The sequence below is a fragment of the Convolutriloba macropyga genome, chromosome 2 (assembly GCF_964194025.1).
Source record: "Convolutriloba macropyga chromosome 2, txConMacr16.3, whole genome shotgun sequence".
Lineage (NCBI taxonomy): Eukaryota > Metazoa > Xenacoelomorpha > Acoela > Convolutidae > Convolutriloba > Convolutriloba macropyga.
This window is the reverse complement of record NC_134469.1, coordinates 53,041,642-53,069,623: the sequence shown is the minus strand read 5'-3', so window position 1 is coordinate 53,069,623 and position 27,982 is coordinate 53,041,642. Positions and strand designations below refer to the sequence as shown.

The 27,982-nt window shown below is 36.7% G+C and overlaps 1 protein-coding gene across 1 annotated transcript; it reads left to right on the top strand.

Annotated features, from left to right (window-relative positions):
- The first annotated feature begins 312 nt into the window (after positions 1-312).
- On the top strand, positions 313-27,697 carry LOC142358766 (DNA repair endonuclease XPF-like). Its single transcript, XM_075410343.1, has 4 exons — positions 313-715; positions 821-1,688; positions 23,725-24,455; positions 27,014-27,697. The coding sequence occupies exons 1-4, from the start codon at positions 317-319 to the stop codon at positions 27,581-27,583; spliced, it is 2,568 nt and encodes an 855-aa protein (XP_075266458.1). The 5' UTR covers positions 313-316; the 3' UTR covers positions 27,584-27,697.
- The last annotated feature ends 285 nt before the right edge of the window (positions 27,698-27,982 follow it).

The window sequence follows — 27,982 nt, the reverse complement described above, 5'->3', positions numbered from 1 at the left end:
TCACTTTAAATCTTAATAGTGGTTTATGTTCACCTCTAATGTGGTTATTTGAAGCGATGCCACTATTGAATTTCTTAGTCCCATTTAGGAAGAGCAATTGTTCCGACGTTTATTCGGTTATTTTTCTCACCCTTATGGTTTCGTTCTTAAGTGTGCGTACTCAAAATGAATACATATAGTATACCATAGTTAATAATCATTTCGTTAAGAGATAGGCATCTAGACTAAGTTTTTGTTGGAGCGGTGTTATAGAGTGATTTGCAAGTTATAAATTGAACCTAGTTTCTTCGTTTAATGTGTTTCTCCAGATTTAAAAATGGATTCGCTCTTGCCCTATGAATACGAAATCATTGAAAATGCGTTGGCTGATGACTCGCTGAACGTTATAGCTCGAGGTCTCTGCATGGAAAAGATATTTGCGCACATGTTGAAAGCTTTCTGCGTGCGAACCAATTTGGTGATTGTGGTCAATGCAGCCAAAGACGATGTGACATGTTTTTTGGATTATCTATGGGATGCAGATGCAGCGCCCTGTTCCTTAACGACAGAGACGACAAATTCAGTCACTGAAAGAGTCAAAATTTATAAATCGGGTGGTGTTCTGTTCGTAACTTCAAGAATTTTAGTTTTGGATTTTCTCACGAACCGAATTCCGTTTGATTTTCTGACTGCTTTATTCATATATCGTGCTGAAAGACTGTTGCTATCTCATCAGGTGATATATATTCTTGTTAATTCTAATCAAAGCCTTCATTTATCTAATTAAATCTTCTTAGCATTGATTTGATTTATGATTTGATTTAATAACTTTATGATTTAGGAAGCTTTCATTACTCGGCTGTACAGACAGAAGAATACGACTGGAAGAATTTGTGCTTTCAGTGAAGTTCCGACTGCTTTCATGTCTGCACATGGTAAAGCAGATCGTGTAATGCGAATGTGTAATCTGAAACGTCTCAACATTTGGCCACGTTTTCGAAGCTCGATTGCAAAATGTTTCGACTCAATGGCGCCTGAAGTTATTGAGAACCAGACTAAAATTACTCCATTGATGCTGAAGATTCAGGGAAATGTACTGGAGCTGATAAAAGCGTGCTGTGCAGAGATAAAGCGAGATAATCCATCTTTGGATCAAGAAGAATTTTCTGTGGACAGTGTGCTTTCCTACGATTTTGAAAGGCAAGTTCGAACTATGTTGGATCCTGTTAGTTTCTCAGTCAGTCGAAAATCAAAGCAGTTATTAACCGACCTTAAAACTTTGCGCAATATACTAATTAACTTACTGCAGAGGGATTGTGTATCTTTTAATCATTTCATAAACGAGATTCGGAAGAATGAAGAAGTTTTTGCTAGCAATACCGGCTGGTTGTTCATGAAAGAAGCCGACAGTCTGTTTGTGAATTCTAAGCAGCGTGTTTTTGGATGCGGGGACGACAAGAAAGGACAGTTAGAAGAAAACCCTAAGTGGCGTGCACTGAAAGAAATTATGAAAGAGATTAACTTGGAAAATGATAAACTGGCGGAAAATCAAAAATCGGAAGGCCGGATATTTGTTGGCGTTCGTGACTCCAAAACAAGTGAGCTTCTCAGACAGTACCTTTACAAAGGGATAAAATTTTTGGAAGAGAAACAACGCAGTGAAGACAATGAAGGTGATGGCACCAGTCAAGACGAGAATGATGTTTCCTGTAAGTTACACATACAAGAGGCATATAACGTTATCCTGTCATTTTGTTCTAAAAATTAAAAAATAATTCATAGGGTAGAGAAACAGAACATTAAGCTGCCGTAGAAATTGGATCGATTGCGGGACGCACAACATTACTTTCATAAAATAGGGTATGGTATTTTTTTGCGCGCCAGCCTGAAAGTCGAGCTGTGAAGGCTTGAAAATGGTTATTTTTGTGCACAGAATTGAAGTGCAAATTTGCGCCCATTATATAGTAGTTCGCTATTCAATTTGTAAAAGCTAAATATAACGTCAAGAAATGCATTTTTTTGCACAGCTTAATGTCAACAGTTTCATGATTCTTGTTAAATTTAAGCTGTTTAAGTTTATTAATAGAGCTGGTGTAATCAATGGGCTACACAGAACGTTGAATTTACCATTTTGCAATAATTATATGCTGGATGAAAGCAACTGTTTTGTGTAAAAAATCGAGCGGGGCACCGAGTTTGTATTTGTTCCATTTTTCACAATGGGGGAATATATATGTACGAGCCCGGCTTCTTCAGTCAAATTTTTGACGCATCGCAGTGTAAAAAAGAGAAACATTAATCGCAGTTTTGTAAAAAAAAAAACAATTGAAAGGATAGCCAGGAAAAGGAAGAGGAAGATATTAATTTATTATAATTTAGTCGTTGCAAAATTGTTAATACATTTTTATAAAACTTCTATATTGGATTATACGAAATTCTTTAAAAAAGAGAAGTGAAAACTTTTTGCATCGTTATAAAAAAATAGTAATAATGGAAAGACAAAATACAGAAAATTGACTTTTTTTAATTGTCGCGAATTCTTGCTCTCCCCCTTAGTTACTACTTTGTTAAATTTTGGGCAATCGTTTCATAGCTTAATAGGTTTACAATATAATCAAAAAAATGTTTTGAAACTTAAAAAAAAATTAAACAAAATTCCAAGAAATATTATAAAAATGGAAAAATTTTGTTTCTTCCTTTTTTCTAAAAAAACTTTTACTAAACGAATGGTTTAAAAACATATTGCATTGTAGTCAGTTGTATTCTATGGTTTTTTTCCTTGAAACTCAATCGAATTTAACAACTGTGATACTCCTGATTCAAACGAAAACTATAGTAAAAAATTTTTCGAGTTTTTCGTTAATTTTGCTGGTTTCTCTGACTTTTTGTATGAAATGTTTTTCGTAAAAATCAGGGCCTCTTTTGTTTGGACTATCTGATTCAACGGAGGCTGTATATAAGCGTTTTTATAAATCTTTTTAAAAGTTTATTTCAAATCAGTTTTTTCAAATAATTTGTTGGTTTCTGCGTCCACTTACACTAAACTCATATCTCGCAGTTCATTTGAAAATTGATCCAATTCATTTTTGACAGAGCTGAACGATTGTGGGATGTTAAGATTCAAGAAAATTGAGTTTATTGTGAAGCAGTCACTTTTTTTAATTTTCGCTTGCATTAAGAAATAAATAACTCAGATCAAGAAATCTGTTTAATCTCAGGGGATTAGTGCGCAAGTGTTCAGGGGTTTAAGCTGATATTAAATATATTTAATAATTTTTAGAGGTCTGTCAAAAACATAACAAGAGAACAATAACCACTCGATTAATGAACGATAAAGTCAAAATAACTTTTTTTAGGGACAGACTTCAATTCACTTTGACGCGTGCGCTGTCCAATTGGTCTCTATTTAGAAATTTTTTATTCTACTGAACTATGTTCTACAATAACGTCCTCATGGAAATTAAAGGATGGTTACAATTGACTGCTATTTTGTGTCATCGCATATAAAAAATTTTTAACAGAAAATTATATTTGACACCGCGCCGTTATTCTCAACTAATGTTTGGTCGACTTTTGATCATACTTTCACCAATTGGCGCAGTTATGATTGAAACATGAAAACGACATACACCAGATTCAATTAATTGATATGGACAGCGTCAGTTTTTCATACAAAAATACTTTAAATTTGTAACCTAAACATTGAAAAGAAAGAAAAAAAGCTGTTTTGTGCTTTAATTTGACAAAAAAAAAACAAAAATATTGGAAATATAGGACATATGAATTCAAAGAATTTGAAATCAAATTTTTGCCAGGAGAAAAATTTGACATGTTTTTGCCTCCTAATTTTGATTTCATTTTAGTTAACTTATCATTTTATTCGTCAACGATAGTTAAAACGAGCTTTTCGTCTAGGAACAAAGAGACGTTCTTGACTGAATTGAGTCGTGTTCGAACGTTTTGCGCTACTCACAGTATTGCAGGAGCCGTCTTGTTTCTTTTCGTTTCTATCTTAATTTTTATTTCCTTTGAACAACCTAGAACAGCTGCGGGAGACTGGAGCACATTTATTCAAGGAAGTAAGTTGTTTGTGCTGACGAGAGTGACCCTGCTTGCCTAGAAGCGTTCCGAAGAGAAACCAAGGGAAGAAGGGTCACTTAGCCTTTACGCGTGCGAGTGCCGTAAAAGGGAGGTCAAACATTGTGTTTGATTGGTTTTGCCACTTTTCAACCTCGTAAGTGTCTGGGAGCTCGGCAACAATCACAAGCGGCCTGGAGTTTAAAATTGCTTCTGCAGCCTAAAATGATCAACAACAAAATGCATTTAGACGTGTTTCGTCCACTCAGAAATACTGCAAAAATGAGGGCCGTACAGTGGACGGAACTTCTAACAGGCTTGCGTGGTTTGTGAATAAAAATATGTGTACATTTGGTTAAAGACTCGAAATTTTGTCTCGAAAAATGCCAAATTATTGGAATTTCCGGTATCTACTTCTGATAAGTTTTGCTATCTTGCACTTAAACGGATGTTACTATTTCTTTTCGAAATTTGTTCAGTGACCGTAAATTGAATTTGGAGCCCAATTAACGCCGAGTTTTAAGGCTCGGAGTGTTGAGAGTTACATGTTTTTTGAGACAATCAAGAAAGTTTTGTGATGTCTGGCAGGATCAATGTCCTCTTTCGTGTGTTACTGGTTTTCGTATCTACTGATTTTGAATCGAAAAACCAATTAAAACATAGTGTCTAAAGGGATTTTTCCAGGCTGTGTTTGAAATCCTGTCACGCCCCTATTTCGTCCCTCATAGTTACGTGATGATATTCCTTTAAATATCCATAATTAAGTGCTTTATATTAATTAATATTCAGTTAGTTTCAAGGCCATATATAGCCAGTATTTTCCATCTAGGCCTGTAACCTCTAATTTGTTTATGTTTACGAAAAACAACCGCAGAGTGACAGTTTAATAGCAAACATATCAAGTGCCTAAAAGCCTCAATATTTACTTTTTTGAGTTGCTTGATGATAAATTCACATAATCAAAAAATAACTTTATGAGAGATTATGTACTTGGTGAAGTAATTATTCTGATAAAGTAGGTGCTAATACGGAACTTGAATATGTAGTTAACAAACATCAAGAGACGTACAAAAGCCGGAAATTGCCCAACTTGTAGATCAGTAAATATTTGCGAAGGACCAATACAACTCGAGGCACAACCCTGCGGAACGACGATCACCAGAACACCGGAGAACCAGCCTGACAATCAGTTGCCTAACATCTTATAAAACTTGATAAAACTTGAGAAACTTCTTACTAAAGTTATTAAATAATTCTTACTGAAATAATTAAAGATTGAACTGGAATTTTCTCTAAAAACTCTAAGTTTGAGTCAACTTCATTAGAGACGAAACCGGTATTATTGAAACTCTAAAATACAAGACAAACTAGTGGATATATCACGCATCTGAACCGCTCAATAAAAGGCTATTACTAGCTAATTTTATTAAAAATATATCTGCTAAAAGTCGCACTGTGAAACATCAAAATAAGTCCTTGTAAAATGACAGTTATTCTAACTATTTGCTTCAAATAATTACCTCAATAATACCATAGACCCAATCTCTAAAAATCAGTGCGTAACATGCTGACAGGAGCTATTAACTGTTTTCCAGTTTAACGAACCGAAACTTAACGATATAATTCTTTGATAAATTCGACATTTTCCTTCTTTCGACATTTTCTTCTTTTTCCTTTTCTTCATTACCTTAAGAGCCTCCAATCATCCAGACCAGCCTCCGGGACTCCTTTTCCGAGCAAGACGATAATGCAAAAAGCAGTAACAAACCAAAGAATGGGTGGAAATAGTGTTTGTGTCTACGTGGTCTAATTGTAACAACAATTCAAAAGTGCTTGAGTGGACAGTAACTGGAACAAACGCAACCACAGCCGCCACAACGGACAAAAACAACACAAGGTATTTGCAAACGAGGATATTGTGAGTAAATGAATTTGTAAAATTAATTTTGGTGCTTTATTTATGTCAATTTATAAAGAACAAATTCTCCCCGCTATTAATAATTGCCGCGCTTCCCCCAATTTTGTTGAACATATTGAAGGAAATAACATTAACTACACACAAAACAGACACAAACCCAAGCTCAGATAGTAACTGCTTTCTCCTCTTCTCTTTATAAATCCATTGTAATTTATGTGCTAGATGAAGATGATAAACGTGTTGCAATTTATTGGACAGCAAAAAGTCTAAATCAAAAAGTTCGCAAATTTGGCCTTATTCGTAACAAACTTCAATCTGACAGAGATATTAACCTTGACAACATCATCGCTGATTATCAGATAACATCAGAATAAGCTAAATTACTGAAACCATAACTTAATTATTAACTAAAAGAGGGCAAAACAAAAGTTTAAACAAAAATAAAAAACAATTATATTTTATTTCCCCGCCCAGCTCCGGAGGTTAATGAATCAAACAGTGACTTCGGTCATTATGCTGTTGCCTATCTGAGTGCAGCTTCCACAAGGCCTGTGCGGTCGTGGTCCCCACGAATTTTCCTAGACTAAGGGGCACTCTTTAGAGGTGAGACTTCGGCGGCCCATACGGCTTCAACGATGTAAGTCTGACGATTCGACCGGAGCTTTAGGAATAGGCTTATAAGCAGCCCTTCTTTATTTTTTTCTGAACGAATGGTTTCAGTAGTTTCTTTTCTGATATTCTTGTGCTATTCATTTAACTGTTTTCTTTACTTAAAACCCCTTAATCTCTCCATTAAGTTAAGTGTGCTATTTAATACTTTAGAACGAAAATAAGACTGATAGAACGTTAAGTATATAATCTAATCGGGTAAAAAGCAAAATGGCACACGCGCAAATCAACATCACACCCTTCTCTGGATCAGAAACGGACAATTTTAACGAGTTTGAACAACTAATAACAGGTGCAATCGGAGTTGCAGCAATCGCAGCCGCGCAACAAGCAAACTTTTTGCAATTACATTTAAAAGGAGACGCTTTACGATACTTCTTAACCCTACCAGAGGATACCAGACTAAATTTCGCAGACAGTATAACAGCTCTAAGAAATAGATTCACGCAGGATGACTTGAGAGAGATCAGAATTATAAAATTAGAGAATCGAAAGTTTAATCCAAAAATAGACACTGTAAAAAATTTCTTAGTGAAGTTAAGAACCGAAGCCAATAAAGCGTATCCAGCACCTGAAATAGTAGTAGCGCCAGCAGGAGCAGGCGACCCAGAAGCTCGTAGATTCGAAAGAGAGACGGAAGCAAGAGATTCTGCCCTTCAGATGTCAGAAAACAGAAAAAACGAACAAATACAGCGCTTCTTTATTAAGTCTATGCCAAATTGGCTTAAGCCTAAGCTCTTAAAAAGGCCAGATACAGATACCATTGATCAATTATGCACCTTAGCTAGCCAACAAATTGCAATAAGGGAGATGTGCAACAGAGAAGAGTACTTTGATGACGGATTTAATGAAATAACAGAGTTAAATACAGATAAAATGTTAAAAGCAATAACTACTATTTCCAATAATCAGAAAGAACTTGAGCAGAAACTCGAACAGAAAGCAGCACCTAAAAATGAGCCACCAGAACAAGGCCCAGTAAACATATTCACACCACATTACCCTCAACAAGTCTACAGACAAAGTTATAGACAAAATTTCCGCCCCCAATATCAAAATTATCGACCAAATTACCCTCAATATCAGCCTAATTATCGTCCAGTTCAGCAAAACTATCGGCCCCAGCAACAGTATGCCCCTCGTGCTAATAATTAGCGAGAGTTTAGACCGAAATTTAATGCCCCTAGACCATTCTATTATAATCAACAGCCACAAACCCGGAATTACTGGACCGAACCTTCAGATAGCCCCCCATTTGTTCACCCAGCTTATGTTAATAGACCTGTTTACCGATTTCCAACAAAAAATACCCCTCAAAACCTTCGTAGACAGGGTATAGTTTACGATAGTCCAGCACAAGACCGATATGGTATGCAAAAAGCAAAAGAATTTAGTCGTGCTGGTGCACTGCAAAGTAGAAATATGAGAGGTATGGATTACCCATTTAATCAACAAAAAAACTAATACAGCCACCCAACTTTAAAAAACAAAATAAAAACTATAAAAACTCAGTTAACCATTATAACGGAAGCACGTCTAGTCCTAGTTTAGATAAAGTAATAGAGCCAGTTTATAATAAAAGTAACAAAAAGCGTAGAAAACGTAAAAGTAATAATAATAAGTAAAGTTAACAATTCTGTGCAACTCCCAACACAAGTACCTCAACCCACACCAAAGCCAACACCACATGTTCAGCAACTATTCAGCATTGTCCCACTTTTAGGCAGAACATTATCCTATGTTAAAGTTAAATTTAATGGAGAATTAGATAGACGCGCACTAATCGATACAGGAGCATTTGCCAACGTGATAAGTCGTGAGTTTTACAAGGAACTAATTAACACAAATATCAATTCAATAACAGAAATAGAAAAGCCAGATCTAGATAAAGTTAAAATGGCAAACGGAAATATAGTCAAAATTGATAAAGCAATTAAAGTTACATTTAAATTGGGCACACAAACATTTACAGAAAATTTCCTTGTTTTAATTGTCACAACTCCTGTAATATTAGGTAACCCATTCTTCGTTAAACATAAAGTTAGCATCTGCCCAGGACAAAGTTACATTAAATTCCCTGATCAAACTCCGCAAATAAAAGAAATAAAGCCAGAAAAGCAACCCAGAAGAGTTGTAAAACGTAAAAAATTTGGAGTTTATACACAGAAAAAGCAAGTCTTACAGCCAAATCAACAAGCAGTATTAGAATGCAAGCTTTACGATAAACTAGAATCATTCACTGACCTTTGTGGAATAATAATTCCAAACGAAATCTTTGAAAAAGATAGCGAAGTAATATTAACGTCCTCTTTAAGTAAAGTTGCTGAAAATAATACTCTTTACATCTATGTCCTGAACATTACTGACCACCCAATTACTATAAATAAAGGCGAAGAGATAGCCAAATTCTCATTCTTAACATCGGAACAAGCTGTAAAGTTGTTAGAAGTAGATCCTCAATTAATAAATGTTGCAAAAATGAGCGAAAATTACTTAACAGAAATAAATCAACTAATTCAAGTTACAGACACCCCGAAAAGAAAAGCTCAACCAGCGCCAGAATATGAAAAACTATGGTTCCCAACGCCTGAAACGTGCCCGGATCCGACAAATTTGTCGCCCTTGCAGAGAGAAATCTTTGAGCAACTGCTAAAACTGCAAGAAATGGAGAAATTAGATCCAAAGGGTAACCATCAGGACAAAATAACCTTTTTGAGCAAATTTCCGTGGAAAAAATTGGCCCATAACGATGGGCAAAAAGCAGTGGTAGGTGAATTATTAGTTGAATTCAGTGACATTTTTGCAAAGCATAGATTTGACGTCGGATATAATACAGATTTGAAGATAAAGTTAACTCCAGAAAGAAGCATACCAATTTACGAACAAGGCACTCCAACGCCTGTCCATTTGAGAAATGAGTTACAAGTAGAACTAGCATTAATGCATTACTACAGACTGATAACAACTTTATCTCAATCAAGATATAGTTGTCCACTTTTCGCAGAACGAAAGAATTCAGGAAGACTTAGACTGTTAATTGACTTGAGAAAAGTAAACCATTTGCTGAAAAACGACTACGTGAATACGAATTTCCCGATTTCGAACATGAGTGACGCAATAAATTACTTTGCCGGGAAAAAATTGTTCACAAAACTTGATTGTTCTCAAGCATATCACGGCGTGCAAATGGCAGACGATGTATCAGTGCAACTGCTAGCATTTAACTTTGCTTCGAGAACCTATGCCTATAAATGTCTTGCACAAGGATTGAATAAGTCAGTAACCGGATTTAGCTCATTTATTAGACATTATTTGGACCCATATTTAGCCTCAGGAAATTGTACCCAGTTTATGGATGATATCGGAAGTGCAGTAACAAATTTTGAACAATTGGTACCCTCTTTACGAGAAATCTTTACATGTATACGTCAATCGGGACTGAAATTGTCACCTGAGAAGTGTGAAATAGCAACAGATACAATGAAATTCCTTGGAAATAGCATCAGCGCAGATGGAATATCACCAGAAAAAGCGAAAATAACTAAATTCCTTGATAAATTTAGAATGCCAAAAACGACAAAACAAGTAAAGAGATTAATCGGCTTCACGCATTCTTCCGAAATTACATACCTAATCTAGGCGAGAAACTAATGTCATTTTATAAGCTCCTGAAGAAGGATGCAGTAATAGAGACTACAGAAGAACACGTAAACGCTTTAGAAGTAATAAAGAAGGATTTAATGGAAGCAACGAATGTAACATTGCGATTGCCAAAACCAGGCCTACAGTATGTAATTCTTTGTGACGCTAGTTACCAAGGTGCAGGTTTTGTACTAATGGTGGAAGACTACGTTAATGAAACGGGAAAGAAAGAGAAGAAAACATGCGCTCCCGTTTCGTTTGGATCGCATTTGTTTAATGCTACGCAATTAAAGTTCTCAATTTACTACAAAGAATTCCTAGGTTTGTACTCTGCGCTGGACTACTTTTCGCACTACATTTGGGGATCAAGTAAACAAGTAATTATACTCACTGACAACAAAAGCCTCACACAATTCTTTCAATCAAAAGTAATACCACCATCTCTTTGGAATTGTTTAGACAGAATACTCGCATTTAATATAGTAATTGCTCAAATTCCTGGACGCGCTAATTACGCCGCAGATTTCCTCTCCCGAATGGAGAATGACAAAACAGCAACAATGTCTTTAAAATTAACAGATAGAATTCCAGTCAGAGAAATAAAAATTGCTACAGAAGCACAAAATCCTGATGTTGAACTGAACGTATTATTTGATATTGACAATTTTGACGACGAAGCTAACAACGCAGAACTTGACGTCCTTAAAAAACTTGGAGTTTATGAAGATTATAAAAAGAAACAAAGTAGTTTACCAATCACAGAAATACAAGGGCTATTAAAACTTAAAAGAAAACAAGAAATAAATTCAATTGAATACCCAAATCCATTAGATGAGTTCCCAGACCTTACAGACAACTTAATTAGCCTTAATTTAGCAGAAGAGCAGCAAAAAGATACAGACATTAGAACAGTAATAAACTGGATTCAACAGAATAATCAACAACCAGATTTAAAGTATGCTACCACAAATTTAAAAAAGTATCACAAACACTTAAACAGATTCATTCTTGAAGGGAATGTCTTATACCGGAATTTTTATGATGATACTGGAAGAGTACTTCATAAACAATTCTGTGTACCTAAGCATTTGTGGAGACTATATAGACTATATGTAGACTCCATATTTCACAAACAGCAGGTCATTTAGGCATCAAAGCAACAATTCAGGAATTTAGAAAGCGATTTTATTATCCAGGCTTCAACGACCATTTCATTAGCTTCATCAAAAACTGCCTTACTTGTCTCCAATTAAACAGAGTACCAAAAAGCCACATTACACCAAAGTTACAACCAGTCAGTTCTCTACAATCATATCCTGGAGATATGCTCCAAATTGATTTAGTAGGCCCCCTAAAGTCATCACAATATAAGTATGTTCTGAGTGGAATAGATGTTTTCACAAAGTACCTATTTGCAGTTCCATTAACAAATGGATATGCTGACACAGTAGCTCGAGAACTAGTAAAGGTGTTCTTCCAACACAGCTACATTCCTCAAACGATACTAAGTGACTTAGGAACAAATTTTACTTCAGAATTAATGTCAGAATTAGCAAGTTTATTAGAAGTAAAGTTGAAGCACGCCTCACTAAAGCACCCTCAAACAATTGGAGCAGTAGAACGATCTCACGGACCACTGAAACGAATATTAAAGCTTAATACTGAGGAACAATGGAAAGATTGGCACAAATACGTTCCTCTAGCAACATTCATAATACTTCATATCATTCAGCGACAAATTGTTGTCCTTCAACTTTATTCCATGGCAGAGAACCCATAAAACCTCTTGATATTAGGTTCTCCAGAAAAGTAATGGATGCAGTAGCAGTAAATTCTGATTTTGTAATTGAACTGCAAGATGCCATGATGCAAAAGTTCGGGGAAAACAAAGAAAAACTGACGACCGCATACCTGAAGTACAAAAAGTATTATGATCAAAAAGCTTCAGCAAAACCGATTCCGGAAAAATCGTTCTGTTTACTATTGAATCCTAAACTATTAGAACAATCAACAGTAATAGCTTCTCAAGTTCAGAAATGGCTACCGCTTTATAGAGTGGAAAAAGCCCTTACTGACTCTAATTACATCATTCGAAAAGTAAATACGAATTACACCCAATGTGTTCATCGCATCAGATTGAAACCAATTAAACCAAGTGAAACTCCTGAAGACCTCGAGATTATCAACCCTGCAAAATTTCAACCTGATCCATCTAGAAAACAACACATGGAACCAGATCTATTCGATAAACATATCCCGGAATTGATAAACGAACAAGAAAATGAGATAAAACAAGCTACAAAAGTGAAACAGGACCCAGTAAAAGTGACCATAAATGTTCCACTAGGTGGACCCTTAGCAGAACCAGCAGTAGCAGCACCACCAGCAGCACCACTGGCCCCACCAAGGGTAGTAGTACCAGCAGTTAGACCACGAACAGCTCCAGTCCATCTTCCAGTATTTGATTCATCAAGTTCAGATGAAGCAATTCCAAACCTATTTAATGAAAACAGCAGTTCAGATGAAAATTTAACTGACCTAAACCTGGACGCTGAACAAATAGCTAGAATACCAGTTGATCCGCTAATTGCTGATGAAATTAGATACCAAGAACCAGAAGTTCGTGTTCCTCTCGTATCATCCTCATCAGATGACGAAATGTTCCTACCAGCTCAACAACCTCAGCCGTCAATAGTACCATTAGATATCGAATCGCCTCCAGAAACACACGAACGCAATTTGCGTCAACTGGCAGAAAATTAAGAGCCCGACCTTATCACCCTAAACGAAAACCAGAAAAAAGTACTTTCAAATCACCAGAATACCAACAGAAGAAAAATGTACAAGGATTTAGAGTGAGTAGACAAATATGGTTACATGATGAAGATAGATCAAACCCTTACCTAACCAACCAAGTTAAAAGATCAGGCAGTCCTAAACCAAAAAATGCACGTGCCAGACTGGAACAAGAAGAAAAACGCGAAGCAATAAAAGCATCAGCACAAGCAGCAAAACAGTCAAATACACCAAGTAGAGAGACAAAACTGGATCAAGTTAGAGCAAGTATAGCAAAATATTCAGGGGAAAAAGACCAGCAGCTCAGTAAACAAACCAGTAACCAGATCTCAAACAAAAAACTCTTCACCAGGCTCTTCAAATCAAAACCTAAATCATTTTAGTCAAGAAATAAATGCAACATATCTAAGTTCACCAACAGATATCTTATACTCTCCACACTCTTTTGCACACTGTATATCAGCAGACCTTGCAATGGCAAAGGGATTAGCCCGACAAGTCAAAAGCTGGTACCCAGCAGCCCCAATTGCAATTAGACTTAGATATCCACCTGATATTGGCTCAGTTTTAATTTACTTCGACCCCATTTCTGAACGTTATATCTTCAGTTTAGTTACCAAATTTAGATACTACCACAAACCCACATACGAATCCGTATTAGCAAGTCTCTATGAACTGAGAGAAATAGTAATAGATGCAGGAATTTCACACTTAAGTCTTCCAAAACTCGCCAGTGGCTATGATAAATTGGATTTTAACATCATTTTTGAGCTTGTATGCCAAGTCTTCGACCCTCTACCCATAACCATCTATATCCATTAGCATGTACAGACCCAGTACAGTCTAGTAGTACCCTTCATTTGCCCCAAAAGCCCAACAAGCCTGAGCAACTTAGCCCTAAAGTCTAAAAATCGCTCAAAATTCAAAAAATTTTGACCTCAAATCCTAGTTATTTTGTTATATCTCCAGAACTACTTGTCTGAACATGGATTGACCTATTGTTCTTAAAAGCCCTTATCCAGTAGAAGCGATTCCAGCTATTATTGACCCCATTCGACCCGTTCTAAGTACCAAAAACTTAGCCTAAGATTGACCCATCCTAGGTTCACTTCAGGAAAATGGTCATAAAATTGTGGTCATCCCAAATTTTTGCGCTGCAGCATTTTTCAAGCCGAGGAACCGACATGCAAATTTTGATGCGATTTGGAGATTTTTTAAAATCGAATGTCGCTGGAGCCCTCAATTTTTGACACTTTTCGAATTCGCTTGAATTCAATGATAACTCCCACAAAAAACCCCCAATTGACCCATTTTATAGCCCTAGACCATCCTACTGCTCACGCTTGACATCCCAGTACCCAAAAATCTCGTCAAAAATTAATAAAAGTTGAGTTATGACAAAAATACCGAACCCTACCAAAAGTTGTTCAAATTGATAAAAATGTAGTGTAAATTATATCCCACAAATATGTCAAAAATTGCCCCAAATGCCTCCAGCAGCTACTCCCAACTGCCATTTACATGGTACAACCTCAGACAACCATTAAAACCCAATAACTCCATGTATATGTTGAAAAATGACGAAAAAACGAAAATTGCGCTTCTGCTTCAATTCAGCACTCCAAAAATTTTGTCATTTTATTTCCCACCTGACCCGATTAAAGCCACCTATACCCCCTACAACCCTAGTGCAACCCCTCATTAGCCTTGTAGTACAATAAAAACCAGTCCCAGCTCATCCCAGTATCAACCATGAAGACTTAAACCCAAATAAGCTCTGAAATCGCCACAATTTTGTCAGGAAAAATTCAGTTATTTCCAGCTAGAGTCAAAAATATCAACTTCTGACAAAAATTAACTATACCATCAGCACTCCCCCCATCTATAACTCTCAGAATATGCACTCCCAGCCCCCTAGTGCCAATACAAGCTGAGAAAAGACTGCCAAAATAATGAAAATCACAAAAATTTAAGTGTAATTTCCAATAAAAGTGATCAAAAATGCATCTTAATACCTAAATATGCCCAATTTTATTGTTAATTCAGTAAGCCCTACGCATGAGCAGTCTAACCATAGCAATATCAATCATTTTGAACAAGTTTTTCATAGCCAATAACCTATCCCCTATCTGAGCCTTTTCAAAAAACCCAGGTTCACTGCAGCAAAAACGTTATAACTCGTGAAAAAATAGTTGAAAATGCCCAAATTTTTGCGCTGCAGGGTTTTTTGAGCCGATAAATTGATTCACCAATTTTGAGCTCAATCGAAGCATTTTAATAATTAAGTGACGCTGGGCCCCTCAATTTTGGAGACTTTTTGAAAATTTACGAACATGTTCATAAAATCCGAAATTTTGATCGAAAACCCGATATTATTAGCTTAAAACATGCGCATGCTCAAGCTCTACACGCTCATATTAAAAATAGTGAAAAATGTTAAGTAAAATGTTGAAATAATAGCAAAAAACAAGCCTACCAGACTCTTCTCAAATTCGCCAAAATAGCCAGATTTAGACCAGAAAAATAGTACCAAATAGCCGATCTATGTGCCCATATCCAATATTCAGTCTCCCTAGTAGTTGTCAAAGCCCAATAAACCCATACAATTGCACAGAAATTCATAAATGTTGAAAAAAGTGAAAACATCGAAAATTGCACATATTTGATCAAATTTAGTAAAAAATTTTAAAGTAAAAAACTCCATATAATAAAGTCAAATCATGCACCAAACTGCACCAACAGCTGCTACCAACATAGTACTCACTAGTATGACCCATAATTATTGTCAAAAATTAATTATCTCCAATCTATGTCAACTTATGCACAAAACATGATGCTTCACAAGTAAAAATCTAGTAAATTTCACAGAAAAACCGGCACAAAACACAAGTTAATCAACTTCAAAGCTACCAAAATGCTACCCCTGATAGCCACAGTTAGCACCTGATTTAGGCCACTAGAGAATCACCACACTGACACATGACTCGAAAAAGCTCAATTAGTGGAAAAATGATGCCTGAAAATTAGCATTTTGGACGTAAAGGTCAATGTTCTCACCCGATAAATAGCTTCAAACCCTATAATTCACTAATATACGTTAGTACCAAGCACAGACTGTACCATTTTAACCATTCAATACCGATAATGTATGAACAGTGACGACTTATTTAGACCGAAATTTCATGATTTAAAAATAGCCAGGTTCAGATCACAAAAACAGTCATAACTTTGCGAAAAATGCTCAAATTGCGCCAAATTTTTGAGCTGCAGGGTTGTTTGAGCCCCTGCAGCGACCTACCAATTTTGAGACCGATTGGAGCATTTTAAAAATTGAGTGATGCTGGAGCCCTCAATTTTTCGCATTTTTCGGTTTTTCATACATTAGTGAAAAAGTTGACCAAAAAGTGCCCAAAAACCTGAATTTACAGCATAGTTATTCCCCACCGATGTCTACTGAGTGGGCTAAGACAAAAAATTCGCCCAAAGTTTAATAAAAATCGAAAAATTTACATATATGCAACACCAGCCCTGATGCGGAAAAATGGCCAAAATTACGAAAAAATTACATGTGAAAATTAGTACCAAATACTCTTCCAAACTAGTTCAAATTGCACACAAGTGCTGCTAGCAACCAGGACAAGAATCTAGAACCATTAGAATCAGTCTATGACCAATAATTTACAGCAATAATTTACAGGTAAATTAAAGTTAATGCTCAAACATCAAAAAAGTCGTTAGGTCACCAAATTCTCACTTTCACCAATATGTCATTATAAAGTCACACACCGCAATTAAAATGTTACCACATGCTCACACACACCACAGTTCCTAGTTCCAACAGTAAAAATCAACTATCAAAGCTACAAATGCCAAATAATAAGTAAAAACTCACCTATAGATGAAACTAAACTACATGATGAATACAATTGCACCGACACCAGTCATTTCTCATCGGCGCTATCCTCAGCTACGGTACCACCACTACTAGTACTCTGACCGGACTGACCCCTTGTCCTAGTAGAACGAGTCACGTACCGCTCAGCATCATCCAACCTGTTTAAATGTTATTATAATGAACAAAATGTCTCAAAATTACATAAATAACACGATAATTCTGCAAAAAACCAGTTAAATACTCACTTTGGAAAGTCCACGAATGGCTCAAATTGGTACCGATACTCATTTTTGATGAATTTTCCGATGCACTGAATCAGTACAGCAGGAGTGGTGGTCTTAGCATTGACCGAATGCCTGTAACACACCCAGCCGCCCCCCATTTCCTCAGTATACTGCCAATAGATGTTGACGTTGCATCCGAGGAAATAAGCCATACCGACAAACTAAACAGCAAAACTTCAGATAATAGCTACCTACACATGCATGTACCAGAATTACCACGTATTGAAGGTATAATTTATCCAGAACTCGGCCAACGACCCATTATCTTCACTCTCAGCAATCTCATACTCCGACACAAAGTACCCTAACTGGTCTTTCACAAGCTCAGAGAACCCAGGCGAACGCATCCTGGCCACAATAGCCAAGCGTAGAGCACGAACATTATGCTTGGGAACCTTCTTGTCTGTAATAAATCGATTAAAAGTGAATTAAAGCCCTAAACTTCCTGAAAATTGCGATAAAATACAACAAATACCTGACTTCCGACCAGTTAAAGTGTAGTACAGAGCACTGAGAGCACACAGACTACCAACTTCGGCCCTCACACCAGCCGCACCCAGCAACTTTGGAGTTTTAAATGACACTATGTCCACATACTCAGCATAAATGTCATTGTAAAACTCGTACCCCAATTTGGCACACACGTTTTCACAAAGATTTGCACGGAAAAAAGTGCAATGCACCTCTTTGCCGTGCATCTTCTTCACGAAACATGGCACACATTCACGAGTAGCTCTAAACAATAAGAAAACACCACTTCACAATTAATAATACATGTAACAAACTCAAGAAAACCAAATAAAAATATAAATAAATATTATAAACATATGCAATTACCTCTCAACAGCGGCCTGCAATCCCGCCATCGACCGTGGAAAGAAGAACCCAGCAGCTTTCAGGCGATCGACTTGTGACCTCACACGAGTAATGTGCTTTGCAGAAGCACTGAACCCGACATGAAGCGAAGCCAACTCCTGAGACACCATCTGCTGAGTTGGAATTTCCTTCTCCTGAACTTGCATTTCGCTGCCCACCTTCACTTCCACCTTATACATCAACACCTCCCGATCCACGACCAACTCTGAAGTCCCCTCATTCTTTGTTCCCAGTACCATATGCTCCGCTTTGTCCCGATAAGCCCGTCGTTCCTCAGCTGTCCGAACAAATGATGGATACACCCATTCAGATGGAGGAAACGTCTTGCTTCGCAAGAAAGCCAGAAAATCTTCATACTGGGCAACATCCATGACTAATCAATAACTATCTGAAAATTCAAAAATTGAGTCCAACTAGTGATTAAGTAAGCAAAAAATTAAAGTGTTAAGTCAAAAATGAACAATCACAGGAATGAAAACACACAAACAGAACAGATTATGCAATAAATGCCAAGGACGTTTAAATACCATGCAACAACGATCACTAATTGTTAATAACACATGCTGCAAAACACACAACACCGCTCTGAACAAACAATTACACCCTTCACTAACCTTCACTTATTCACTACGCCTCTCTAATTCTTCCTTTTATCCCCTACTTATATCCTCAATCCCCCCCACAAAACAAGTCTTGCTATATTAATTACTACCGTATTACTATCACCATGTGCGAAGTATATTAGTAGCACCAGTCAATATTACATCTAAAACTACAATATTAAAGTCAGTTTCAATAGTCCTTACACTGTTATATTAATATTAATATTACACAATATTACAGCTATTAATATAGTTAAATAAAATAAAAATAAATAATAAGTCACACTGAATCTTCCCCGACAGCCTCCTCTGATTTTTTCACTTCCCTCCTCCTCCTCCTTCGATTTGCCCACACTCCCAACAACCCAGATACTAATGATAATAATAAAAAATACTAATAAAATAATAATCCACCACTCAGTACCACCACCACTCCCGCTGTCAATAACTATATTATCTACTGCTGTCATATTGCATTTCGGATGGATCAATCTTGACCAGTGAACAGCGTTCCTTCCGACAAACCTGGTCCCATTTGCACAACATCCAATAATTAAGGCAGAAACAGTGATATTAAAACACATGGTGCAATATTGTGGGCAAAATAATCTGAAAAACTCGAAAAAACATGTAAACACTGCACAATTCGACCCCCCCAACCACTATCCCCATCATCACACACCCTCCATTCAACCAAATAACCACACTGCAACATGTTTAAACACCATATTTAGTAGTAATATCAATAAATACACACATCAACACACATGACCCAAAAGTAGAGTACACCTGAAATAAATAAACATCACATAAACAAGTGCCATATTGAGAAAACTAGAACTAAAAGCCCGAGTAAAGTACATAAATGAACAAATAAACACCGGAAGACCAAATAGAACCAGTTGAAACACCCAGAAGAGCCACATCAGTAGAAGATTGTCCTGAAACATAGTTGTTATTATTGAAATACAAAAATGTTACTTACAATTGTGTTACATCTCGTACTTTTCGGCCCCACTTTTGAGACTCCGATTAACACAGAAGCAGCTCTGGCTCAATGAATAATCTTCCATAAGGAAGGAAAAATATTAATCACTGAGAAGTTCATTAACGTGGAATTTTTAGTCCCGTTTCCTCGTTATAATTTCACGATACGACAACAAGTAGAGACTCTACTTAACGAACTCTCAAAGAAATGGATAACACTGTCAGAGGTTTGTAATATGACGTACAGTACAACGTATCGGAATCAGACAAAGGCCTTCAATGTTGACTGGCTTTACACGAAGATCCTAAATGAAACAATCGAAGCTGAAATTGAAGTCCTCAAGCTACGTAACGAGACAGAAAAACTCCTCATCAGAGTCAAAGAGGACCGTCAAAATCGACAGAAAAGAGCCGCCCCGCTTGCTATAGCAGCCGCAGTCGCTGGAATTGGACTTTTCGGTCCAGGAATAGCAATGAGCAGCGGAGGATGCGGTGGAATCACAGGAATTTTTGGATCTTGTCAGCGAACGTCTCAAAACGCTGAAAATATCGATCGATTAGCTAACAGTTTTAATAGCCTCAACGACTATGTCATGGAAATCGGCGCAGAAACCGATGAGAAATTGTTCTTAGTTGCTGACGAACTTGCAAAAGTTTATAAAGTTCATAACGAATTGCAAGAAAACCAGAACAGAAACTGGAAACTAGTTTAACAGTTTGCAATTGTAGACCATAATCTGAATGCACTAGCAACCTGCATGGAAATTCAATTATCACAGCAACAATTAAACTTTAACTTCGACACAGCAGCATCATTACTTCTTACTCTTTATGCAGATATCAAAAGTTACAGAGCAGCCTTTTATTCTTTCCGAATTAATGTTATCAATGCTATACCTACTTTACTTGACAAACGCCTTCCAATCTCTTTAGTACCTCGAGAATATTTGATAAAGATCCTTGATGCAGTCCATGATAGCCAAAAGAACGCCCCAGATCGTCTAACTTTGGCAATACCCATGACTGACATACTTTCGTACTACGATGCGAAATTAGTACAAGAGATTTCGACAGTTGAAGACGGACTTTTACTGACACTAGCCATTCCCCCAGCCTCTAGCCAGACAGTGTTTGATGTTTATCGTGCAATTGTAATCCCTATGCCCCAGGAGGACTCTCTAGATGCCTTACGATACGTGATGGAGAGTACTTAGCAATCTCAGAAGGACAGATGGAAACTACAGTACTGACGAGAGCTCAGTATGACAACTGTCTTGGATCGCCACGATACCGAATCTGTCATGAGACAATGGAAACCCACCTTGGATTCTCCTCGTGTCTAGCAACCCTCAAGTTTCACCACTCAATCTCAGCATTGAAAGTATGTGACACAGAGAAGGTTGTGTTACCCAACCCCGAACGAGCACAGAACCTTGGATGCGGAATTTGGCTCCTAACATCAGCTTCAAGTGATTATACCCTTATTGAGATTATTACGGATGAAAATGGCCGACACACCAATGTTCCTCATAAAGGTTGTAACATCTGTTTAATCACATTAAAATGTGGACATACAATGTTCAGTGACCACATTAAAATTCGAGCTGATTTACAAAGCTGTCAGTACCTTCCAGCAACGAGAATTAATGTAAAATTACCAGATCCACTTGCACATTTAAGTAACTCAGTACCCAACATCAACGAACTTCCGAAATATGATTCCAGCACTGAAGCAAATCTAGATTTATTGAAGAAAGTTAAAACAGAATTTACTCGAATCGAAAGTTATCAACAGAATCACTAGATGCTATAGCAAAGCCCATTACCACTGAAATGAAGTCATTTAAACCAGCACTAATTGACAAATTTGAATCTTACGTTCCAATCAAACTTTCTCTCTCGCTAACAATCATTGTCTTTATCGGAAATTTAGCCCTACATATTCTCTTCATGTTCTTATACCATAAAGTAGCCTTTGTACGACGAATGGTACCAAATTTCATAAAGCTTAACGGAACCAATGTACCGCTAAACCCAGTAGTTTCCGTACCCAAACATCTGAAAGCAGAAGTAGTTACTACTCTCGCCAAACAACTCAAGCAACCGCCAACAGTCATCTCTCCAGAAGAACTTGGAACCCTCAAGCGACAAAGACGAAACTCAATGCCAGCAACTTCAACATTATCATTGAACACTCTTGACAGATTCAATACAGGCGACGAACTGGACCATCAAGCTCAACCCCGAGAGGAGAGTATTCTTTAAGTTCTTGAAAGTCTTATATAAGTTCGACAAGTATTATTCTTATAACAAATTAAGTACCCCTTCACGCAATAAGCTTAACTAATCAGTGCTTTATATACTCGAAATAGCTGTTCACTTCCAGAAATTAACCAGTGCTTTAAACTAGTCATTCAACCAGTATCCTACTTCACCTCCTTCTCCAAGTTTCGAGCCATTATTCAACGAAATAACCATGATTATTCCCAGTGCTAATTCCCGTTATTCTCTTAACCTTAACTTTAACTTATGTTCCCACTCTTTACTCTGAAATTAGCGCGCTTTCACATCCTTAACGTTCCTTCAAAGCTCTTAATCTTGTCTTAACTTTCCTCACTTTAATCCTTATCTCAATTTATCTCAACTTAAACTTTATTTCTCTTAACTTCATTAATTGTCTTTAACTTAAATGCTTTCGTTCCAAAACTCTTTTCTAAGAAAACATAAATCGGGTGGCTCCAATAAAAATATGTGTATATCATTATACTCGTGCAGATTATATGTTTTATAGAAAAATTGTAAAAACCCAGTTCTTTCCCAAAATTTTCATGGAAAATTTTCATAAAGTCCGGTAGTGTCACGCCCCTATTTCGTCCCTCATAGTTACGTGATGATATTCCTTTAAATATCCATAATTAAGTGCTTTATATTAATTAATATTCAATTAGTTTCAAGGCCATATATAGCCAGTATTTTCCATCTGGGCCTGTAACCTCTAATTTGTTTATGTTTACGAAAAACAACCGCAGAGTGACAGTTTAATAGCAAACATATCACGTGCCTAAAAGCCTCAATATTTACTTTTTTGAGTTGCTTGATGATAAATTCACATAATCAGTAAATAACTTTATGAGAGATTGTGTACTTGGTGAAGTGGTGAAGTAATTAGTCTGATAAAGTAGGTGCTAATACGGAACTTGAATATGTAGTTAACAAACATCAAGAGACGTACAAAAGCCGGAAATTGCCCAACTTGTAGATCAGTAAATATTTGCGAAGGACCAATACAACTCGAGGCACAACCCTGCGGAACGACGATCACCAGAACAACGGAGAACCAGCCTGACAATCAGTTGCCTAACATCTTGTAAAACTTGATAAAACTTGAGAAACTTCTTACTAAAGTTATTAAATAATTCTTACTGAAATAATTAACGATTGAACTGGAATTTTCTCTAAAAACTCTTAAGTTTGAGTCAACTTCATTAGAGACGAAACCGGTATTAACAAAACTCTAAAATACAAGGCAAACTAGTGGATATATCACGCATCTGAACCGCTCAATAAAAGGCTATTACTAGCTAATTTTATTTAAAATATATCTGCTAAAAATCGCACTGTGAAACATCAAAATAAGTCCTTGTAAAATGACAGTTATTCTAACTATTTGCTTCAAATATTTACCTCAATAATACCATAGACCCAATCTCTAAAAATCAGTGCGTAACAAATCCTAAAGGTCATTTTTCTTCATTGCTTTAAATTATATAAAGATAAGCGATGCTTTAAGTATTTCATTGACAATTAAGTTGTAAAATTTTGTCAACAGAAAAGCTATCTTAAGTTAACTAAAGCTGGAGTTTTTCAATGGAAGACTTTGCTGGTAATCAATGATTTTGATCCTAGAATTATCCCTAGTCAATCTTCTAGTTGATATTTTATTGTCTGTCTGTTAAAATCTAATCAAGAAAGTTAATTATTTCAGCTGCATACTTTTAGCATCAAAAGATGCCGTGCCTTCCAAAGTGACCAAACTGGGAAAATATCACGACCTTGACAGGCAAAAGCTGATGTCTGAATTTGTGAGCGGTGGTAAAAAGTCTGAGAATGCTGATGTTCTCAACATATTGTCAAATGAAGCTCTGGTACAATGCAACGAAGAGCCGATTACAATTTTTCATTCTTACAGATCTTCTCACGATATTATCCGCAACCTGTATCGATTGTGTCCGCGTTACGTGATTCTTTATGATCCCCAAGTTGATTTCGTCAGGCAAGTTGAAGTGTACGCAGCCAGCATTCAGAAGCCAGTGAAGGTTTACTTTATGGTATACAAAGACTCAGTAGAAGAGCAAAGTTTTCTCATTTCTCTGCAGAAGGAGAAGTTAGCATTCGATAAACTTATGCAAGAGAAAGCCTCCATGGCAGCCGTGGATATGGACTCGAATAAAAGAGGAAAGCTCTGTAGCGTTGATCCGTATGAGTCGGTAAGCACCCGAAAAGCAGGTGGAGCAGTAGAAACAGACGATCTGGACCAAACTCCTCGAGTAATAGTGGACATGCGTGAGTTTCGCAGTGACCTTCCCCCTATGTTGCACCAGAGAGGCATAGATATTGAGCCGGTTACTCTTGAAGTTGGTGATTACCTCCTGAGTGATGATTTGTGTGTTGAACGGAAAAGTTTGTCAGATTTGATTGGATCTCTCAACTCAGGAAGACTCTACACCCAGGTATGTTTTTGTTAGCTCTTGGCATGCATCATTGTGCTTACAGAAACGATTTTTTTAGGAAGCCGATTGTTCCGGGCACCTATGTGCCCCGTTATGCACTTGGTTGTTGTACGATACTGTGGGGCACTTTTAGATCTATTTTGTGTCCTCCAGGCGTATTGTTTCTGGAGACGTTTGCGTAATTACTCACCACCAAAACTACATACCCCCTAACCTGCCCACATCCCCTAAACTGAAAGCTATGTCTGCGATTTTAAAACACTCTCTGGTTTTATTGACAATTAATGTTTTCGTTATTTGATATTGCTGATTTAGATAAGGTTAGTTTAGAGATTACCTTGTACAACTTTTCTAGTCGTTGCCGTATTCTACAGGCTGTTTTTTAGCTGAAGGGAATTTGCTCATGACTTGAATTTTGACTTTTTGTTTCCGAACATTGACTTCTGTGATTTTAACTTCGTAGCTGAATAATCAATAGTAAATACAAAATTATGGTATTATTTAAGTTTGAAAGGTCATTTTGAGGACTTTCGCTCCCAAAACAAGCGCTACCCCTATAAACAAACGACAATTACTCCCATACGTACCAAGCTACCCCCTCGCCCTCTCGTCCAATCCCCCTTGTCTCATTCTATTTCTAACCCGTACCCTTGACCCCCCCCCCTGAAACCCGCCCCTCTCCCAAATGCTACAATACCTAACTGGCTACTACCGAAAGCAACCCCTGGCCGATCGTTTGAGAGGAATTCGCCCGACGTTAGTCGGTTATGTTTAAGTTAATTCTGGAGTGAATTAACTTGATTGACATTGAATGTTCAAGAAATTAGGCGAACACCGAGTATTATTAATCCTTGTTAATTAATTGCTCTTGAGCGAAATTCATAGCAATTATTGTAAACGTGTGTGTCTTTTTTATGCAAATTTTGTGCTTGACAATTTTGCGCTTTTCTTGAACATTCTTTGACTTCTCAAGTGACTTTTTCACGCTTTCGTTCTTCATTTTTGAGTGATCTCTATTGCTCCGAAGTAAAGCTTCTGATGGGTTGCAGCATAGGAGAGGTAAGTGATTCGCAGCGCAGTGGTTAGTGCGGGTGGTTGTGGATTGCGAGGTCAGTGTTTTGTATCCCGGCGGGAGAAAGGTTTTTGCACCCATAAAGAAAAATTGATTTAGGCTACAGCCCCTGAATTCTTCAGACAGTTGTCGATTTATGTCTTTTTTGCCAAGTTTGTCCATCAAATTCCATAGTATAATTGTCAGGGTACAAACAATATGATAACACAAGAAACTTTAATTGTAAGTTAATAACTCATTTGTACGAGAGACCAGTGTTATTTTAAAATTGTCCAAAAATAATCTTTATGGGGTTTGCTGTATCGATTTGCATAATTGCTTGACCTCTTTTGATTTTCTCTTTCAATTCAAGAGATGCTGGATAAACAGGAAATGCTGGGTGTTAAAAAAAGCAGAGTAGGGGTTTTTTCGTAATAAGTAGCCTTTTCAATCCTTCTGCAGATTTTAGGAGTTTTTGACTGTTTCTTTCATTTCATTGATTTCATTTGGAACGATCGTTAAGCTTGCTACTCATGGATAATTTTTGTTACTGTCAATTTCTGCTTGCTTGACTGATTTGTTAAATGAAATTGACCTTTGATATAACTATTTTTGCGCTTTTTTTGTAATTTTTTTCTTGCACTGCAGATGACGATTGTGCTTTGTCTCTAGGCAAATTTTAATTGTTTAGATGCATGTGAAGATCTTTTGATCTCTATTGTAACAGTTTTATACTATAATAAGTGGAGTTTTCTTTAGTTTCCTCTTTTGTCAGTTTGCTCAGATTTTTTTCCGGAATTTGTCGGCTGTTTTACTTCTTCGGATTTTAATAAATTTTTTACTTTATATTTTTTGGAAAAAGAAAACAGCGGCCGTGCTGAATTGTCTGGCAAAAATTTTTTATTCTTATAAATGAGTTCTGAAACGTTACGATAAATGATATCCCTAGTTAACAAAGAAATTGAAGCTGAAGATATGCTAAAGTAAATGTACCAAATATCGAAATTGAACCGATTGTTCATTTCTCAGTGACTCCTTTGAAAAATACGGTTTTGGACAATTTTCTACCGAAAACAAGTGCATATGAAATGAGCCGGAAGTTTGGTTATTGCGTTGGCTTTTTTGTACATAAATTTTGACATAATATTCAAGAATTTAGGTTAAACCAAGTCTTATTAATCCGTGTTATTTCTGCCAAGTTTGTGTATCAACCTCCATAGTATATTTGACAGGGTACAGACAATATGATAAACAAAAAACTTTACATGTGAGTTGTTAACTCATTTGTATGGTTAACCAGAGTAAGCTCGAAATCGACTGAAAATAGTCTAACTTTGTTGGGCTTGCTATATCCATTTACATGATTACTAGGCCTCTCTTGATTTTCTTTTTCATTTTTTAACGATTTTCTTCCATTATGAGTATGAAACAGTTCATTGTACTTTTGGCGAATTTTCTACATTTAAGTTGATATCTGATGAATTAATAAACTGAACCGTTTGTTTAGGCAACTGCCATGTGTCGGCTGTACAGAAAACCCATTTTACTGATAGAATTCGACCCTTCGAAGCCTTTCAACATGTCTGAAAAAGGTAAAATTTCTCAGGACGTGTCATCGAGTGACATACAAACCAGAATCAGCCTATTAACTGTCCACTTTCCGGCTTTGAAAATTATTTGGTCCGAGGGAGCACAGCAGACAGCCAATATTTTTGCCGATTTAAAGCATAAAAGACCGGAACCTGATGCTGCGAAGTTGCCTGGAATAGAATCTGCCGAAAATTCAATATTTGATGTTTCGTTTGACCAGAATTTTAATTTCGCGTCTAGAGACCTGATTAACAAGTTACCTGGCCTGACCAGTAAAAGTGAAACGCTGATATTTGAAAACTTTGATAATTTTGAACATTTATCTAGTTGCACCGAAGATGAAATCAAAGAAAACACAACTAGAACTGACGTTGCTAGTAATATCTTTGAGTTTATGAATCATAGCCATAAGTCGGCAATTTTGGCATCGAGGAGTAAGTCTGACCACCGCAAGGCGCCAACTAGATTCCGACCTACCAAAAAATGAATTGTATTCCTTGTTTTAAATTGTTGTTAACTGCTTTGCTTTCAAAATTTCTCCATAAATAGTCATGGAATTGGCGAAAGGCCAAATATGTTAGTAATTTAAAGTTTCTTTATACTCATTTTATCACTGGTCAAATCAGACCCCTTAATTTAGTTCAAATTCTCCGTTGTTTTAGACCAGTTGATTTCACGTACAGAAACTTGAGCTAGACTTACACTAATCCGTCAGTGTTGTACACAAAGGGCTTTAGAGTCATTTCGTTAACAAGACTGACGATACCAAATGGCCTACACTGACAGAATTTTACAAAGCATGAAGCAGCAATTTTACATTCTTTAATTCGATTTTTTTCTAATTCACTTATATGTTTAATCGATTATTAAATGCGCAAATATCCCC